General features: G+C 45.8%; 1 protein-coding gene across 1 annotated transcript in view; it reads right to left on the bottom strand.

The window, feature by feature from the left end:
- The window catches only part of TSPAN7 (tetraspanin 7), a 103,287-nt gene that overhangs the window by 12,265 nt on the left and 71,793 nt on the right, over window positions 1-19,229 (bottom strand). The window contains exons 2-5 of the mRNA XM_063343846.1: window positions 7,382-7,570; window positions 5,117-5,191; window positions 3,558-3,653; window positions 1,759-1,914 (exon numbers count right to left, since the gene is read on the bottom strand). Coding sequence (XP_063199916.1) covers window positions 1,759-1,914; window positions 3,558-3,653; window positions 5,117-5,191; window positions 7,382-7,570 — 516 coding nt within the window. The remainder of the gene's footprint in view (window positions 1-1,758; window positions 1,915-3,557; window positions 3,654-5,116; window positions 5,192-7,381; window positions 7,571-19,229) is intronic.

Below are 19,229 nucleotides of genomic sequence, written 5' to 3'. Positions count from 1 at the left end.
CTGGACTAGCACAAGCTCATTCATCCCTCAGCCGCTTCCTACAGCTTTGCAGGCATTCCTTTGCCAAGAGGAACTCGCAAGTGGACAGGGATTTCTGTGTGCATGCCAAGCATGCACAGCAAGGCTGGCACTTTGGGGAAACACCAGATCGGTGCTGGGAATGTAAATGGCACCTGCTCAGTTACGCAGCCAGGAAAGGTTCAGAGAGCGTGACCACCCCGAACTGAAAAGGTGGGACCTGCTGGTAGAGTACCAGTCACACCAGACAGCTCTGCTGCTGGTAAGGTGGGGAGAAGCAGGGGCTCAGGATGGGCTGCCCAGGAGGCACTCTGTCTGCAGGGGATGCTGGCTGTACTGCACAGCCCCTACATCCACCCCGTCCTGCCTCTCACCTTCTTTCCAATTCTACAAAACCAGAAAGTTACTACAAGTTCACAAAGTGCAACTGAATGGAGCGGCTCATCCTTCACACTCACGCAACCCAGCAACCCAGCAAGATTACCTCACTGGTGGCGACCGAGTTTCGTAACAGATGGACGTCACTAATGTTCTACAGATGTCTGCAACGAGTGGCTGTCATTAAACTATTACAGAAAAAAAAGGCTTAGTGGAAAATAATCCTCTAGTATCTTTTTTTTTCTTTAATACATGCTAGAAAATGTTGTCCACTTGACTGGTTTATAAAGAAAGATGTTTCAGGCTGTGCTCAGCCACCACTCCAACCTCCTGATTCACAGGTGACTGAGATGAAAAAGACAGAAACAAGACAGAGAGGCATTTCCATATTTCCCCTGCTATCTACTCAGGACTCTCATTTATTTTTTTAAATTAAACTCTGAAAACAAAAACAGAAAAGAAAATAATCTTTAAGTCTGACTAACTATGCTGCAACTTAGCTTGGTGATTTGTGATCATTCCAACAAACTGCCTGTTGCCTCTCTTGCTAATCTCAAGTGAGAAAGAAAGAACTGATGATGCACCAGCACTTAAAGCAATAACTTAAGTTGTATTTCTGCACTGCAGTGTCTGCTATAAATGCTGCATTATTTTCTCTTTATGCCTCCCTTTCTTTGTGTTTTCTGTGTTTTTATTCTCCAATTATTCCTTTTCTTCCTGTTTTCCCAACCTTTTCCCAACCTGCTCCTTCAGGTGACCCCAGGAGAGGGGTCACTTTGTCTGCACTGTCCTTGCAGCAGCACATGTTTGAAGATCTTAAGAGTCACTGTAAACGTACCAGCGAAGCACAACATTTATTGTCCATCATCCATGTTTTCTCTGTTTGGGATGACAGTTAGGCTCCGGCACTGAAATTACTGTACAAACATAAGCAAGAATATGCCTCCCTGCACCTAGCTAAATCCTCGTCCTCAACAAAACGTCACCGCATTCAGCAGGAGCGAGCGGAGAAGCGGAGAAGCAGAGAAGTGCTGGCTGACCTAACCCTCAAGGGGAGTCAAGCACGCGTGCCACTTGTGCCAGCGCTGCCTGTGTGTGTAGTGCCGTACTTCTGCCTCTGCTGTGAGCAAGGGGAACAAATCCCCTCCTCATCAGAAATGTCGCTATACCTGTTCATTTGAGAAAGGCCAGCTTAAAGAATTTGAAAGTAGGCAGAGGGGCAAAGCTCACCCTTACCATCACCGCAGCCCAATACACACGTTATCAACCAGCCATTTGAAACAAAATGCAATTGCTTCATACGGTCCACTGAGGTACTGGATGGTTTCGTAACAACTGCCTCTGGCACAACGTTATTGGTACCTTCTGGTTTACTTTAGTGGCAGCCACGGTCATGTTGCGCAGATCCTGAGTATTACAGTCACTGGAGTTCATGCAACAGCTCGTAGGGATGCCGTGTTTGAAGAAGTAAGGGCTGGTGCTCCAATTGGTGTAGCTCTGAATGCCGCAGCAACTCAGCTACGAGGAACAAGAGGCAGATTTAAAACAAACAAATGAACCAGAATTAAAACTAGTACAGGATCATCACTGCCCACTTAATAAACTCATGATCAAAATAAAGGCAGATTATCTCCAGCTTTCAAAAGTAGTTACCACCCCTTGCCCCATTTATCACAAAAGTATCTGGAATGTCATTTACAGAAGATGGGAGCAGATGACCTACTAAGAAAAAGGTATTTTATGAGCAGAGTGATTACTTGTAGCATTTGACAAAGGTCAAGCCATAAAGCCATCTTTTTCAGTTGAAGGTCTGTTGGGGTTTTTCATTTGTTTGTTTCCTTTGCTTATTTATTTATTCGATTAAAGATGATCCTGGAAATTCAAGACAGAGCCTCACAATATGGTCAAAAAAAATGGCTTAAAACCCCCAAAGCATTACATAGATTTACATACAGGGTCAAACTAGTACAAATTGCTAAGGTTAAGCAAGCCCCTCTAACTCACCAAAATAATTTCTAGGAAAATTCACTAAGCCACGAATAGAAGGAGACCATATGTTCATAGAGTGTGTCTACGAAATCAGCTGAAAGGAAGTTTCAGTTTGGAAGGACATTCTGCTCTAGATGCTAAGCTAGAAGAAGACTCAAAGATATGGAGTACGGGCTGAATTCTCTGCATGAAAAGGGCTTATAAACGCAGTTCCTGTAAAGACAGAGCTGCAGGTTAAATGAACATTTTGCTGTGACAGAAACACTGGACAGTTACTCAAAACTATTTAGTTCAGCAACTCCTAGGAATCAGAAATTCAAACTAATGGTGAACATTAGGCAAACACAGAATTTGATGGCAGAATATACTCAGTTTAGGTCAGCTCAGTAATCCGCTAACCCGGAGAAGCCAGGTTGGAGGCAGAGATTCAAACACGCTGAGGGGCCCTACATAACAGTTGTAATTTCTAACGAAGATCTAGAAGTCATCAATACAATTACATTAAAATTTCAGCTGTTCAGCAAGTTACAATTATATGAAAAACAAACTGGCTCACAGAATGCACTGTGAGCTATGAGGATAGCTTCTTGCTATGGTATAGCTTCCTGGGGGAAGTTAAATATGAATGTTATCGCTTTGTTGTAGTCGGTGGACTTGGTCCCTTGTGCTTGTCACCTGTGGCTATTTTGGCCATGCTGTGGCATTTGCTGGTGCCCTGTGCCCCACTGGAAGGCAAGGCAACCTCCCATTGCCCTGCCACCACACCCTGCAGGTCAGAAAAGCCCTTCCACTGAGCACCTAATCCATCCCTCCGGCATGGCCAGAGTACAGCATTCACTGCCTAAGAACAAGGTGTTCTTAAGGGATGAAACTGGCTCCTAAACCTAATTCAAGATCTGGGACCAACAACAAGTAAGAGGGACAGGCCCTGTCTTTATTGGATAGCTTGTTCATTAAACTCCATCCCTGGAGGTATCTAAGCTTAGGCATCTTGGACAAGCATATCAGCTGAAATACTTTTTTCTTTAGATCAGTTTTGCCAGCCTCTAATTTTGCTTGCAATATACAGCTTGCAGATTGAGCCATCCACACTTCATGTTCCACGATCAAATCTGAATGTATGCTTTGTCTCTCCTTATTTGTTAATTTTTAATATCCAATTTCAGACTTACACTTTCCTGTACGTTATCCACTGCATGGCTCCGCTCATCGTTCTTGTTGTAATTCTGGATTGCTTCAGTGTATGTCCTAAGGAAAGTATCCTTGATCTGTGAAGGCAAGGAAAAAAACAGCCCACATGAGCAACGGAAAGCATAACAACCAAAGAAGTTTTTGCAGGAAGCAAATGCATTTCCAAACCTAACAAGGCATCTGAACTAGCCCTTCCCACTTGTTTTTACTGTGTTTTCAGAGCTGGCAGAACTCACTCGTAACTGTCAGGAGTCACTCACGCTTGTTTTCAAGTGGGGTCTATCAGATGTAGAAAGAAAACTACCCCAGCAAACTGCTACGCTTTAAAAAAACAGAATATGACTTAACCTGTTAGAAAGATATCCTTTGATGCTTCTTCCCCAAACACTTTGTTCCAGCACTAATTCTGAAGGAGGCTGCGTGCTTCTCTCTGCTCACGGATGCCTGATGGGAGCCGGAGCTTAAGCAAACTCCTTGGTGACAGAAGTGGCATCAAAAGCAGACCTGAATCCCCTGACCAGGTGGCAGCCCTCATCCCCAGCACTGAAGATGTTTGAGTAACGAACAAGAGGTCTCTTAGCTGGAGAAGGTTGGGCACATCACTGGGAAAGGCACTTTGACTGGGTGGTAAAGGGATTGGGTAGCAGATGATCTGGGCAACCCACAAGGCTGTGGCCTGCACAAGAGACTGTCTCCCCCAAAAGGGAGCAGCAGCCTGATGCTGGCAGGTCAGGCCAGATGAAATGGCAATCCTCAGCAGATGGGCAGGTGTTTCAGGATCAAAATTAAAAACCATCCACCATTTGCAAGGGTAGACACCAGAAAAGCCTATAGCAAGGAAAATCTCATCTCAAAAGAGGAGACTAGAAAAACACTTAATACAAAGAGAAGAGACAAGAAGGGTCTGTGGGGTTGCCCTGGTTCAGCACTAATGGCATGTAGGTCCGTGGACTTAAAGCCAGAGATAGACCTGATTACAGTGGATAAAGCAGAAGTGCTACTACAAATCTAGACCATCATCCTTTTTTAAAGCTTCTTTCTGTCCCAGTTTCCTACCTCACCCTATTTCTAATCTCTCCTTGTTCTCAGGATAGAAACAAAATCCCATCCCACTCCCTCCCCCCCCCAAAAAATAAAAAGATCTACAAAACATTGAGTCTGGTCTGATGCAGAAGTGCTCTCTGCCTTTCATAAACAACATTGGCCTGGCTGAAGAAGCTGTGTTTAAGACAAGTATTTAATCTATTTTGCAGCCTTCAGCACATGGTAAAAGAGTAAAGAAGATCTTACATGATGGACACACAAAACCCGATAGCTCCAGAGTAAATTATCAGTCAGCTGAGGCCAAGAGCTTTGGCTAAATCCCTTCATTTGGAATTGCATCAGTTTTTAAGAGCCGCACATGTTATTGTTGCACGTCAGCCACATCCCAGGAGATGCGTATGGAGCCGCCGAGCTCAGCAGCTCATTCTTCACACTCCAGAGAACTCAGTGCCCGGGGAGGCACTGCCATATGCAAACTCAGCACATTTCCACCTACCTCGTGGCGAAACACAAACCCTGAAATGCCAGCCACTAGCTCAGCCAGGAACACCAGGGACAAGAACATGGCATACTGAAAAGGAAGGAGGCAAGAGAAATCAGAATGTGACAGGCTTCTGTCTCAGCACAGATACTGCTCAGTTATCACATAAAATTTAACTTTCTGCCCTGGACACCCTTTAAAGATGTTAATAAACCAAAGGTCTTTTGGAGACAATGCATAGGTTATTGCCTGAATATGTTATATGTGTTTATACAACTCACAAATGATATGTTTTGTCTAATTACTGTCTTTTCTGACATTCCTGTTCCACCATTTCTTAGAGTTCTCATATAAATTAAAACACACTCACATGCCAGAGATGGATCCAAGTCACTCAGGCTTTGATCTCGCAATAAGGAATACAAACAGACCCTCTATATTTGTATGGCACTCTGCTAAAGTAAATAAGCTTCTCCAGGTGTTTTGATTCGTGTCTATCTGTCTCACTGCTAGACTGGGATTTGCTGCCCGATTCCTGAAGTTTCTCCAATGAATGAACTGAACCACTGATTTCACTGGTGTGGAAATATTCCCACAGTAATACTAGACAGATGCCTCAAATACTTTGCCGAGCCAAGGCCCATGTTTGGCTTTAGAAGCAGCATTTGGATCCAGAGCTAAATAAACCTTGAAAGCAGCGCTTTCAGTGTGGACACTCGTAAACTATTAAAATTACATGTAAGCAGGAAAAAAGAAGCTAAAGAAAAAAAAAAAAGCAAAGCGGGACGGCAAAATTTGAAGGAGGGAAAATTACTTTTCTTCTCCATGTGCTAGATGACAGTTAATTAAAAAAGGAAACATTTTAAATCAAATTCAGTCCTAGCAGGGTTTAGTGGAAAGAGGGACATTTATTTTTACTGGAAGATTGCTGGGGAAGGGAGGACAACAGCGAAGGGAGAAGTAGAATCATTCTCTACAATTAATGCAGCTGTCAAATCACTGCCTGTATTCTATTCAGGAGAGAAAGAAAGTTTTAAAATATTTCTTATGTGTACAATGAAAATAAACCCATGTGCTTGGAATAGCACATGCCAGTGTAAGTGGCATACCTTTAAAAAAGTTACATGACTTGCAGAGCAACTAGCAGAGCCTGAATTCCTATGGATTTGGATCTTCTTTCACCTTTATCCCTTTTCTATCCGGACTGCAGTAACTCCGACAAGCCTCTACACGTGCCCTGACAGCACATGACCAGCAAGAGATAGCAGCAGTTCGAGTACATGCCAGTTGGCCACCAGCATATAACAGCTGACCGATCTGCAGCTGCTACCTCTCCCCTGCTGTGCCATCCACTGAGGAAATTAACTCTTTAAGATGTCCGTTTTTAAAATCCAGTTCAAACTGTAGAACCATCCCATTCCTTAGAAAATCAGCCCCAAAATTGTACCAGGAGATGCATTGTACTGTCAAGCCCTTTTCCACTATCTCAGTGCTTCGCAAGTGCTATTTTCACCCTTCAAATCATTATACATGTAGGATTTTGCTCCTGAATATTCCTAGAAACGCATTTTACAAATATAGGTTTGCTTAACCTGTAGTCACTTTGCATTTTAAGGTAGGCTGAAAAACTCAGAAGAGAGAAACTTATAGGCAGAGAGGTTAAACTGGATTGAGAGACAGCTGCTGCACCTCTGCTTAGTGTACCTCAAGTCCATGATGCTTTTGAGATGAGGACAAACATACCATACGGAGCTTTGTTTTCTGGGGTTGACTTGTTTCATTCTAGTGAATGTTAGGAGAAAAAGAAAGGCTGGTGTGCTTTTAGAAGGTACCAACTATTTTTGCCCCAGATTTCACATCAGGGGGTTAAAATGACCCCTTTAAAATAGACTTCAACTGAATTTCAAGTTTATGATGCTTCAGATGTTTTTAAGATTGTAAATATACCTATCTGTCTTGCAGAAACCCAGAACAATTGTAGAATTACTCACAGAGTAATTCATCATCAGCATTTCACCCTGCTCCCAACCACACATGGGCCTGTAAGCTGTGCAGTAGCAAAATTCATTCATACTCAATCAACAGCTGGGTTTGGCAAAGATTTTTTTCCCATTCTTTGTCCAAAAGACACACGTGTTGAACATTAAGATCAATAAAATCTAGCTTATGAGCATAAAAACACACATTAACATCTGGTGAAGCTTGGCAGGAGGTGGGAGGAATCCCAGTACATCAACAAAACCTCTTCCTCTCTTGCTTCAGGCACTTTGGCATGCTTACCAGTTTCAGCATCCATGGGCTGCCACGACAAGTAGCAAAGCAGCCAAAAAGACCGAAGACGATGATCGTGGTACCCGTCCCGATGAGCACGTAGGGGGCATTGGTGGAGTTCTCAGCAATGAGAGAGATGTACGTGCCAAGGGTGAGCTTGCCCCAGACGCCGACTGCGAGAAGGATAACGCCTGTGATCTGCAAAGCAAGAGCACAAAGCCGTCAGGAGCTACCAGGGAAGGCATCCAAATTCAATACACAGTGATCCTGAAGAGATTCATTGGTGCTGTTGTCTTGGCAGAAGGAAGCCTCAAGACTTTTACTAACTCCAGAGGGATGGACAGAGAAAATTAATTTCCAGCATCTGGAGATGTTACGTTAAGACTGCCACTGGAGGACAAACATCTAGGATTAATCACTGCGAAGCTGATGATTGCCAAGGGAGGATGCAGTGTTCCACCTGCAGAAACAGGCTCTCTGCTCCTACAGCACGCTGAGAGAGGTGGCCAACTCCATCACTCTCACCAAAAGCTGACAATAATCGCCTCCACCTCACACCTCCTGAGTTTTGGCACAAAGACTGCCTGAACCACAAAGACCTGTTGCTCGACGTCCCATCCTTCTTAATGCCAAAGTTTCAGGAACATGAGCATCCCTTGCAGTGCATTACTCTGGCAAGTGAGCCTTCCCCCACTCCCCAGGCTGTACAGCAAGCGAGCCCCTGGCTGTGCAGAAGCTTTCCCCCCTGACACGGGGTGGGAGGACGTCAGTGGGCCCTGGGAGTGCCCGGCCTCTCGCCTGAGATGTGCGAGCAGAGGCCACCATGCTGCAGGGCAGTCGGGGCTGCCAGCACCAGCAGGGACGTGGGGGAAGCCCATGGTGTGACGTACATTGATATCGAGCAGTGGCCACAACAGGGATGATGCCTGCACCACCTGCTGATCATCACCTGATGCTGACACGTCTGCTTCAAGACTGTACGCCCATAACTCATTCCCCCGGTGCAGCCAAAGGTGGGACACGAAGGGCCAGCCCCGAGTGCCAGCTCTGCAAACGCTTCCTGAACTCACCCAAAACTTCTTACTAGCTCCTCCAGGCCACTGCTAAGAGGCAGGAGCAGAAGAAATGTCCTGACAGTATTCTTTTGTTCACTATCCAAGATTTCTGTTGGGAACATCTTTACACTGCTGTGAAATCTTGAAATTCAACACTATTACACCAGGGCTGCCCTGCAGTTGCTTGTGCAGGGGATCCTTGTTTACAGTTATATTGCCTCTAAAAAATCCCAGCTGAGCTACGATTGTAAGATCTTTCAGCTACTTCTCATACAGGTTGATGTTAATTAATTCAGGGAAAGTCTTCTCGAAGGGAAAAGGAAAACAACTTTTTGGCTTTTTTACCTGGGCTGGCTTAAAAAGAACTATGCGGGGTGCACCTTCGTCACTGCCTTCCCACTGTGCCCCTTCCACTGTCCCGCTGCTCCACACAAGCCGGCAAAGGAGACCGTCCTCTGCTCGACCTGTGTCTGCGGCAGTAGCAGCAAGTGCTGCTCTGATGCAGCATTTCTCCCTCTCTGGAGAGGGAACTGCATTCAGCAGAGCTGCTGAATAATCAGAATCACCTAAGGAAAACACCAGGAGGGGGGAGAATACAAAATAGATGCTCTGAAGAAAGGTACAGGGGGAGGGATGCAGGGGAAGAAAAGAAACCCCAAAAAGAGAGAATAAAGAGAGGAGACCAGACAGACAAAAGCAAATTAGCATGTCCTCAGAGATGGGAGATCACTTCTCTACCAGAGAGAAAATAATCTCACCTGGCACTTTGGACACTTCCCAGCTCATCCCCTTCCTTCTCCCACACCTCCCAGTGCTGTAGGAAAGACATGTCCCCAGCTGGCTGCCACTCAGAGCACACCGGAGTGCAGCACCGCCAGGGAAACCCATCACATCCCTGTATCTCCCTAAGCGTCCCCTGCTCCCCCTGACCAGCCATGGCAGGCGTTGGCATTTCTATAACGGAGGCAATAGGAATAAATCCAGCTCCTGTCCATCTTTCAGTGGAACTGCGTGAAAAGTGCTGATTCCTTGCTCTTGTACCCCACCGACTAACAGCTGAATGCCAAAAAAAATCACCAAGTAGCTTACCTACCCATAGGCATCAAATGCCACTGATAAGTTTGGTCCCATCCACACACACCACTAGATTCACCTTTCTCCCCCTTCTCCCTAACAAAAGCTTTCTCAGAGGGTGCAGATTAATCAGCAAAGTCCGAAAGCGAGCTGTGGGGGGACTCGGAAATCCATAGAACAACTTTTGGTTTCTCGCCTCCAGTTCGACAAAGGGCTGGTTTCTGTGCCTGAGCTGCTGAAAGTTTTACCACTGTCCCCAGGGAGACGTAAAAGCAGCCTTCACTGCCAAAATGAACAAGCAGCTTCACATTTGAAAGAGAACTCAAGCCTTGTAATAAAAAGCATTTTTAGTCAGCTGTTTGAAACAATTACTAACCCTTTTTAAGAGTTTGGTTTCCTCCTGTCTCAGGGGGGCCTACCCAATTTATGGTACACGCAGACTTTGGAAAAAGGGAGCAAAGCCTCTCGGTGGCTCATTCCCCTTCTGTTTCTTAAGAGAGCTCTGATTTACATGGGTTTAAGGAAATCCCGCAGTTTGTGGTGAGGCCTAAACCCCCAGCACGCCTGGCACTGTGCAGAGGGGATGGGACACTTCCACAAAGACACGCTGCAGTTGCACCTTGAGTGGCAGCCACGCCAGCTGGAATTTCACTCATGAAGAGGGAAAAACAGAAGCCTTCCCTGCAAACCTTTTCATGACCTTTATTTGACAGAGCATGAGCAGGGGTATGACTAATGCCTACCTCTACCCAAAGGCAAACCTTGCTTCCTTATTTTCAAGATACACTTTTATCCCTATCTCTCTGCTCTATTAGGCAACCAAGGGAGCAAAATCAATGTACTGGCCTCTGGTTTGGTTTGGTTTTGTTTTTAGATTTGTTTTCTTTAAAAGCAGGAGGGACAAGAGCAGATGGAAGACCAGGATAGCGCTGGCCTGAAAACAAGGCGGCAGGAATACGCACCACTCCTGCTACTCACCATCGCTGCATGCATCTTCTCCTGCCTTACCTCTTGCCCCAACAGGCTGTGGAAATGAACCCTGTATGGTTGTACCTGATTAAGAAAGCAATTCTTTCATTTGACCTGAAACCACCAGGCCAGCCTAATACTGTGTCCAGTGTGACCTGTGGGTCAGGCCCAATAAGTGATGTGGGACCATTCACATCTGAAAGGTCTAAAAGGAAACTCAGAGCATCTCCTGCAGTGCACAGTCTCTCCTCAGTCTTCCCCCCTCCCTTCCCACTGTAATGTTTCCCTTCAGACCACGACAGACTCATAGAATGGTTCGGGTTGGAAGGCACCTTAAAGACCATCTAGTTCCAACCCCGCTGCCCTGGACAGGGACACCTCCCACTAGACCAGGCTGCTCAAAGCCCCATCCAGCCTGGCCTTGAACACTTCCAGGGATGGGGCTTCCCTGGGCAGCCTGTTCCAGTGCCTCACCACCCTCATAATGAAGAATTTCTTCCTAATATCTAATGTAAATCTACCCTCTTTCAGTTTGAAGCCATTACCTCTTGTCCTATCACTACACGCCCTTGTAAAAAGTCCCTCCCCATCTTTCCTGTAGGCCCCTTTTAGGCACTGGATGGCCACAATGAGGTCTCCCCGAAGCCTTCTCTTCTCCAGGCTGAACAACCCCAACTCTCTCAGCCTGTCCTTATAGGAGAGGTGTTCTAGATGATCATGTAGTTCAGTGGCAAAATGGAAAATGATTAGGAAATCATCAAGATAAACAGTGGCAGATAGACACATGGATATGATCAATGCATCTTCTGGAGATGTACAAAATATTTCAGATATCTCCTGGCAGGCAGAGGAGAGCGACTACAAGCCTTTCGACTTTTAGAGCCCCCCCGAGCCGAGATTCACCATCCAGAGCAGCTTTATTTATAAACAACTGCAATAGCTGGCACACACAGAACAAGAAAGCAGCAGTCCTGCTCCACCGGTGGACTTCTATAGGAAAACCTGGCCTTCATGTGGCCCCTCCAAGAATTCTTGCAGGGTTCATTTTCTTAGTACCCTGAAACTGTATGCTATAATAGAGCAGATGAATTATACATTTTTTAATCTTGCTTGGCAATAAGGAGCAACAAATGATCTCATAAGGACAAAGTCTTTATAGAGGCCACTCAGTCATATATTTGAGATGTCGAGTCATGCAGTTTTGAAAGCTCCCTGAAGCTGAAAAACACACTTTATTTACATCTAACAAGAAGGGCTAGCACAGGCCCTGGTAACAGCATGAATGGCACCAACAGTGACCTCCCTTCATGGTGGCCACACACCCTTAGCCTCTGGCATAGCCTCTCTCATGGCTATGAGAGGTGTGGGGAACACAACAGGGGATGCGGCATGGCCTGGACATGTACTGTCTAGGGGTGGAAAGTAAATAGCTAGCTGCAAAGGATTTAATTCTTCATTAAAACAAACACACACTAATAAAGCAAAACCCACCCCATACACCTCCCATGAAGCGCGAACCAATTCTTCCCTGACTGCCCACAGAGATGTTTTCCCAAACACAAGGGCACTGAAGTACAGTGTTGTATTTGTAATTTCCTCTCATTGTCCTGGCAATGGTATGACAACTACAGCCTGTGCAAAAGGGAGGGCACAACCCCACCCCACCTCCTCAGCAGACACAGAAGAAATGAACTGGCAGCTGCAGAACCTACGATGCCCCAAATGAGACATCTGGAGTGCTACTGAAAAACAAGCATTAACAAAGGCAAAAAAAAAAAAAAAAAGGTTTGTTTCTAAAAAATGACTACAGGAGAGGTTCTGCCCAAATGTAAGGAGCTGTGGGAGAACCGTCAGTAGCTGCTCTTTGGAGGGCTGGGACCCCATTGTCCCCACAGCCCCCAGGGGGCAGAAGGGCCAGAGCGGCCTCTCTGAGCCTTGGCCCCATTTTACACAACACCAGTTGCAAGAAGCGCAATGTCATGAAGGCAACTGTGGCTTTCACCACCTCCCTTAAGCATTTCTGACTTCATGGATTGTTTGGGGTTTTTTTATGGTTTCAAGCACAGGGTCTGAGTATACACAGAGGCAGCCGATCGGAAGAAGGATGCACAGAGAAGGGCTGCCTAGATAGCTCAGCTATTTTCAATATTTACCAGCCATCATATACCCTTGCCCAGTGTCTGACGGGTCTGCCTCCATGGCACAGTGCAAAGCAGGAGCCCCCTTGCAGGCAGGGGGCCGAAGGGTGTCCTGCGGGCACCCTACTGCTGTCGGGGTAGGATTAATGAAGCCCACAGGGCAACTTCCAGGGCTGGGCTGGCAGTGCCTGGGCTCCAAGCTGCATCGGGGAGCTTTGCTCACTCATCACTGTTGCTGGGACCCCCGACCTGGAGACCCTGGCCTCTTCCTAAAGCAGATGTCTGACAGCCCCTCTTCATCAGTTCCTACAGCTATAACAAGCCCCATCAATTTGGACAGGTTTCGTGTCCACGAATGGGCTTGCAAGCAGTTTCACAGAATCATAGAATTGTCCAGATTGGAAGGGACCTTTAAGATCATCAAGTCCAACCATTAACCTAACACTGCTAAAATCACCACTAAATCGTGTAGCTCAGCACCATGTCTACCTGTCTTTTAAACACCTCCAGGGATGGTGACATAGACACTTCCCCGGCCACCCTGTTCCAGTGCTTGGCAACACTTTCGGTGAAGAAATTTTTCCTAATATCCAATCTAAACCTCCCCTGGTGCAACTTGAGGCCATTTCCTCTTGTCCTATCACTTGTTACCTGGGAGAAGAGACTGACTCCAACCTCACTACAACGTCCTTTCGTCCTTTCAGGCAGTTGTAGGGAGCGATAAGGTCTCCCCTCAGCCTCCTTTTCTCCAGGCTAGACAATCCGAGCTCCCTCAGACGTTTCTCATAAAACTTGTGCTCGAGACCCTTCAGCACCTTCGTTGCCCTTCTCTGGACACACTCCAGCACCTCAGCGTCTTTCTTGTAGTGAGAGGCCCAAAACTGGACACAGTACTTGAGGTGGGCCCTCACCAGTGCCGAGTACAGGGGGACGATCACTTCCCTACTCCTGCTGGCCACACTGTTCCTGATACAGGCCAGGATGCTGTTGGCCGTCTTGGCCACCTGGGCACGCTGCTGGCTCATATTCAGCCAGCTGTCCGTTGCTGCCCAGCAGCTTTCCAGCCACTGTTTGTGCTGTTTTTTGTCAGCTCTTTGTAATGCTTGCAAACTGTCCTGCCTCTCACATGATTTTGATGGACGCTCCCTTTCTGCCTGTGTTTCCAGGCCAAAGCGCTTCATTTCCCCTCCTGAGGCACAGCGCTTTCCTTCCCGGTCGGTGTCGGGAGAGGCCCGGGCCTTGCAGTCAACCTAGCAAGGAAATGTCCCAGCCCATGAAAGCCTCCTGCCCTGCCCGAAGCACTCCCCATCCCCAACACCATGCCCAGCACCTCCTGCAAGCAGCTGACACCACAGTGGTTCTTGTTTTGCTTTGGTGACTGTGCCACACCAGCCTTGCTGTAACGCTGCTCCAGTGCAAGGGCAGCCCTTCTCGACATGGGGGCCGCAAGAACTTCTGGTTCCGTCTCAACATGAGGAAAAACTTCTTTACTTTGAGGGTGGCAGAGCACTGGAACAGGCTGCCCAGAGAGGTGGTGGAGTCTCCATCTCTGGAGACATTCCAAACCTGCCTGGACGCGTTCCTGTGCAACCTGCTGTAGGTGACCCTGCTCTGGCAGGGGGGCTGGACTAGATGATCTCCAAAGGTCACTTCCAAACCCTACCATTCTGTGATCCTGTGCTCTTTCTCGAGCCTTCAACATTATTAGAAAGCTATTTCATCAAACGTAGATCATGTCTTCCTTACAAAAATTCACTGCAGTGGAAGCCCCTAGACTCGCATTTCCTCAGCCAGGAAACCTGAGAAGGAGCATTCAATAGAACATTATTAAGCCTGCCCTTCATTTAGGTCAAACATTTTAAAGGTTAAAAAAATCCCCAACGCAGGAGATATACAAGTAGGGCAAAGACTGTAAAGACTACACACAAGTACAAATTGCATTGTTTAGCACTAGAAGGTCTCACATTTCATTGCGTCTGAACTCAGGCTCGGCAAACACACCCCAGAAACTCTCGACCGATGAGATGGCAGGAAATGAAGGAGGCAGGCCACCGGGTCACTTTCTAAGAAAAACTCCACTGAAATCAAGATGTTCCAATGGAGTGTTTTAATCTAGATGAATCGGTGTGTTCTGGCTTAAAAAAAATCTGGGAAAAAAAATCCAGCCAGCTCTATCCCTTGCTTTGGCCATGTGTATCATGCCCAGACTTCACCTGGCCTCCCAAGCACTGTTATGCTCCCCTGCACCTTTGCAGCTAACATCTCTGTGTATCTCACATTTACTCTGTGGATCACACATTTACTCTCACATCTGAATCAACTGGGAATTGTCAGTAGGACAGCAAGACTGTGTATGGACCACTAAAGCATCTCTCCTTGCCTTGTCCTGCCTCTCCTCAAGCATGGTATCACAGACACATCCCATCAGTCACTGATTTCAGCCAAAGGCAGGCTTTCTAGCTCTTTTGCCTTCCTTCAGCATTAGTACAGATGTTCCCAATGTTTGTTTCCAATGTTATCTGCAGTATTGACCCCTGTTCTGGAACTGATCAGATGTGGTGAAAAAGTTAACATGCTACAGGCAGGCAGAAAAATGACTGAACTGAATATTAGGTCTAACTTCACTTGTCCAATAAACCATCTATCTGCTTTTAAGAGACACACGGGCAAAGATATGGCCAACAGCATTAATACAAGGGTATGTGCTGCAGCTTTATAGGAGGCAGGGAGAGTGATATTCTGATAACGCTGGGCATTGCTGAAATCACAACTAATGCTAAACACACGCAGTTTCTCAATAAAGAGCAACAGAAAAACGTCTAAGAATTACTTCTTGTAATGGTGCAGGACAAAGATTAAACTATCAACCCCCTTCTTCTGGTACTTAGTTACATGAAATATGTAAATAAGAGGATTCAGGGAATAAGTTTTGAAAGTGCACTATCTTTAATTCAGTCCGAATTAGGCAGGAAAACACTATGTACTCCTTTAAACTGCATGCAGGCTACATCCTAATTGAGTCTGTTGTCTTCATGCCCCAAATCTCACAGAGTGTTGGTGGCATGATATAAAAGGAGCTGCTGCTTTAAACTGAGATAGGAGATCTGAAAGCTACTACATCTCGCAACCACAGACATTCAAGGGGCCCAAATGCAGAGGAACTAATTTATACGCAGGGCTTCCATATGGAACATTTAAAGTTTATCATTTACAGAGGTGAAGATAAATGTGCATCAGTAATTGCTAGTTTATTTGTCTACATAATTCATGTCCTCCTGTTCATTACAGATGTCAGCTATTTTGATTCCTGAGCTCTGGCAAAATAAAACTTGGAACCCGATCCTGATTGATATGGAGCACACAACAATCTGTACTGCTTCCAAAAGCAGTGGGAAGAGCTCAGCATTTCCCTGGTCCGGTTCTTTATCCACAGAACTGAGATGCAGGAAGGCAGCTTCATTAATCAGGATCTCATCGCAGTTATCATTTTCATATTTGCAACCTTGCGAAATGAATGTAAAATGTGTGTGTGGAATAATTACTAAATTGGCCAAGAATACAAAAGTACAGCATTGTTCACACATTAAGGAAAGTCATAAAATCGAGAGGCGTCTGAGGTAGAATACAGCCGCAGCTGGCACGCAAAGAATGCAACATCTGCGATTCCCTGTACAAGGTTGTTTGTGAAACTACACGAGGGATGGAATGGAACACAATTATTCTGTGGCCTTCCCTTGTGACGAATAGCAGATATGGGAACGAGATGGTACTATGGAACAGATAAGCTGCCTATTTGCTACCCGAGCCAACATTTCGCCAAATTTTGATGAAATGCTGTCCTTTGTGCAAACTTTGCTCATTACAATGTACCAAAACACACCTCCATCCCGGAGGCTACCCACCCCCAAGGTGCAACCACTCCTCCTTGAGTACACCAATCATAATAAAAGTATTTATGACTAAAGTCACTCAAACTCCACTTTGAAGACAAAAAAATAGTATAAAAATAGACCGAGAGAGGGAGGATATCAGGGAAGACACCATGGCGAACAAGTCCGGAGAACTCTATCACTGACTTCTGGGACCAGTTGACGGGCTGAGCCTTTCTTCCCCCCCATAGGGATGCCTGTGGGTAAGACTTAGATTATACCAAGTGTTTCCTCAGGGAACTTAGAAATCTCTCTAGAGAATCTCTCTCCTACATTTATAGCCAGGCTGTATTGTTTATAACTTTGTCGCGTGTTTTGTATATTTAACAATATCTTTATTTGCACGTACTTTGCAGACAGTGTATTTATCACCGGCAATCCTAAGAACCTATATATCTATTGTTTAAATAAACCGCACTGTTTAAGTAGCTAGTCGTTTCGGTTTCTCACTGAACGCGACCAAAGACTCGAGAGTGGCCGTGCTAGTTCATAAGCACGACTAGACTGAAGGTGCAGTCCGTCATTAGTGTATCCAAATCGTAATAGTTTAACACATATTAAACGCGATTGGACTGATAGTGCTGAATTGGGCACCACTCAGAATTTAAACCTAGCTGCACCTGGCCTCCCACCTCAGTGAGGAGCGTTAGAATGCAAGGGGGTTTATCTTCTGCCAAAACTGCTTTGCCCCCTTTCACGCAACAGGGTGCAACTTAAAAAGAGATCCAAAGCGGCAGCAACGAGTCAGATGCAAGCAAAATACCCGTGTTGCTGATATTTTCAGCTCCTCCTTTTCCAAACACTACCCTCCCTGCATTCTGGTAGAGGTGCTCTGTCCCTGCACAGCTCTACTCAAATCTCCTCAAACAGGCTAGAGAAAGTCTGTACGTAAAATGGATGAAGCCAGGGGAAAGCAGACAAGGACTAATGCAATCCATCTTGGCTGAAGCTGAAAGGTCTAGCGATAGGTTCAGCAGGCCGTGAGGAAATGAGGGAGGCACACAGCTAATTAGATCTACCAGGCTTTTCCCCAAAGGAGGGAAACTTTTTCACGAAGAAAACGGTCGACCTTGACAGCATCCAGAACAAATCCTGCATTAAAAGCATGTCCAGAGAGGCTTAAAAATAACTGGCCTACCTCTGAAAATTTTATAACGTTCCCAAAATAGGCAAGGGATCACATTCAAAATGTTCTTGCTTTACAGCCTGCCAAGCAACGGAAGTGGCTGGCTTTGAATCTTCTCCTGCCTCAGCCTCTGGGCTCTCATCAAGCAGGCGACTAAACCAAACATAAATCTTCCTTTGAGCTTCAATGTCAGCTCTTCACTGGCAGGAGCAAAGCAGTAAGAAAAGATATCATGCAACACAGAGATGCATGTAAGCCAGCAATACAGCTGAATTCTCTATTCTTACATCTATCTGGTAATCTGGACTACACCTACAAAACTAACTTGGGTTACCGTTTACGCAGGATCGACCTCTGCTGGAGCTAATAAGAAACAAAGATGTCATGAGATGCATCTTTGGAAGAAGGCAACTCTTTCATGTCCTTACCTCCCCTTTGGAAAAAGTGAAAAATGATGCCCATTGAGAGAAAAAAGCCAAACACCAAACCACTACCAAAGGTGTAGTCACCAGTGGTGCCGCCTAGTATTTCCAGTAAAAATGAAGACGCTTTAAAAAAAAAAACAAAACAAAAAAAAGAAATTCTGATAATAGACAGAAACAAATGTTTCTGGTAACACTTCCTTGTCTGTTTTTAAAATCCCCTATAATTATCCTCTACCCAGTGAAGACTCGACTCAAGAAAAAGTTGCAGGCCAATTAATAACCATTTCCAGACCATTTGCAAACTGGGAGACTATCTGTAAAGGTCACTATGTTAGGAGAAAACACCTGCAATGGCCGTTCTGGTACATAACTAGCATCTTCAAGTCCCTGACTTCACCATTTCTTAATATAACTCCCAGTATCTGACATGACAATTTTTTTTGTCTCCCTGCTCTTCTAACTCAGGCCCATCCTGCCTCTTCCTCTCCTTTCCTGCCAGAGTTTCTCATCTAAATAATCCCTTCCTAAAAAAAACACATCCAAAAGGATTTAAAGAAATGCCGCAAGATTAATTTGTTAGGTTACATTCCTCTCTGCCATCCACTGCCTGTCTCACCCCAGCCGGCTGCAACTCTTTGGGCTCAGGGCTGTCTGTTCCGGTCGCATGCGCAGGATGTCCAGCGTAAGGGGTCTTGCTTCGTCCCTTCGCCCCAGCAATCTATTTGAGTTATGATCCCTGCTGCTCAGCATCCATCTAGTACTAGCTGCTGTCATAAGATTGATTATCCACCACAGCTCTTGCTGTTTCCATCCCAAACTGCGATTCCTACGTATTAAAACCACTGGCCCGTGCCTTCCCTGCAGAAACCATCATCAGGGATAGCAGCACGTGCAAACTTTGGCAACGGGGACGCTGCCTCTGCTCTCACATCGCCACTAGGTCAGAGCTGAGTATCTAGTGCACCCCGGTCAGGGGACAGCCACCAGACTGGCCCTGAGATACAGTGAAGAAGATTTTGATTAGACACACTGGTATCAAGCTTAACAACCTGTTCTTGCACTTAAGGTTCTTGTTATTAAGGTTCAGTGCTTTTCCTTGCTGGGACACTATTACAAGTACATGAATAGTTGTTCTGAGTGA

This window comes from Chroicocephalus ridibundus, chromosome 1, assembly GCF_963924245.1.
Source record: "Chroicocephalus ridibundus chromosome 1, bChrRid1.1, whole genome shotgun sequence".
Classification (NCBI taxonomy): domain Eukaryota; kingdom Metazoa; phylum Chordata; class Aves; order Charadriiformes; family Laridae; genus Chroicocephalus; species Chroicocephalus ridibundus.
This window is presented reverse-complemented; position numbering and strand designations above follow the sequence as displayed.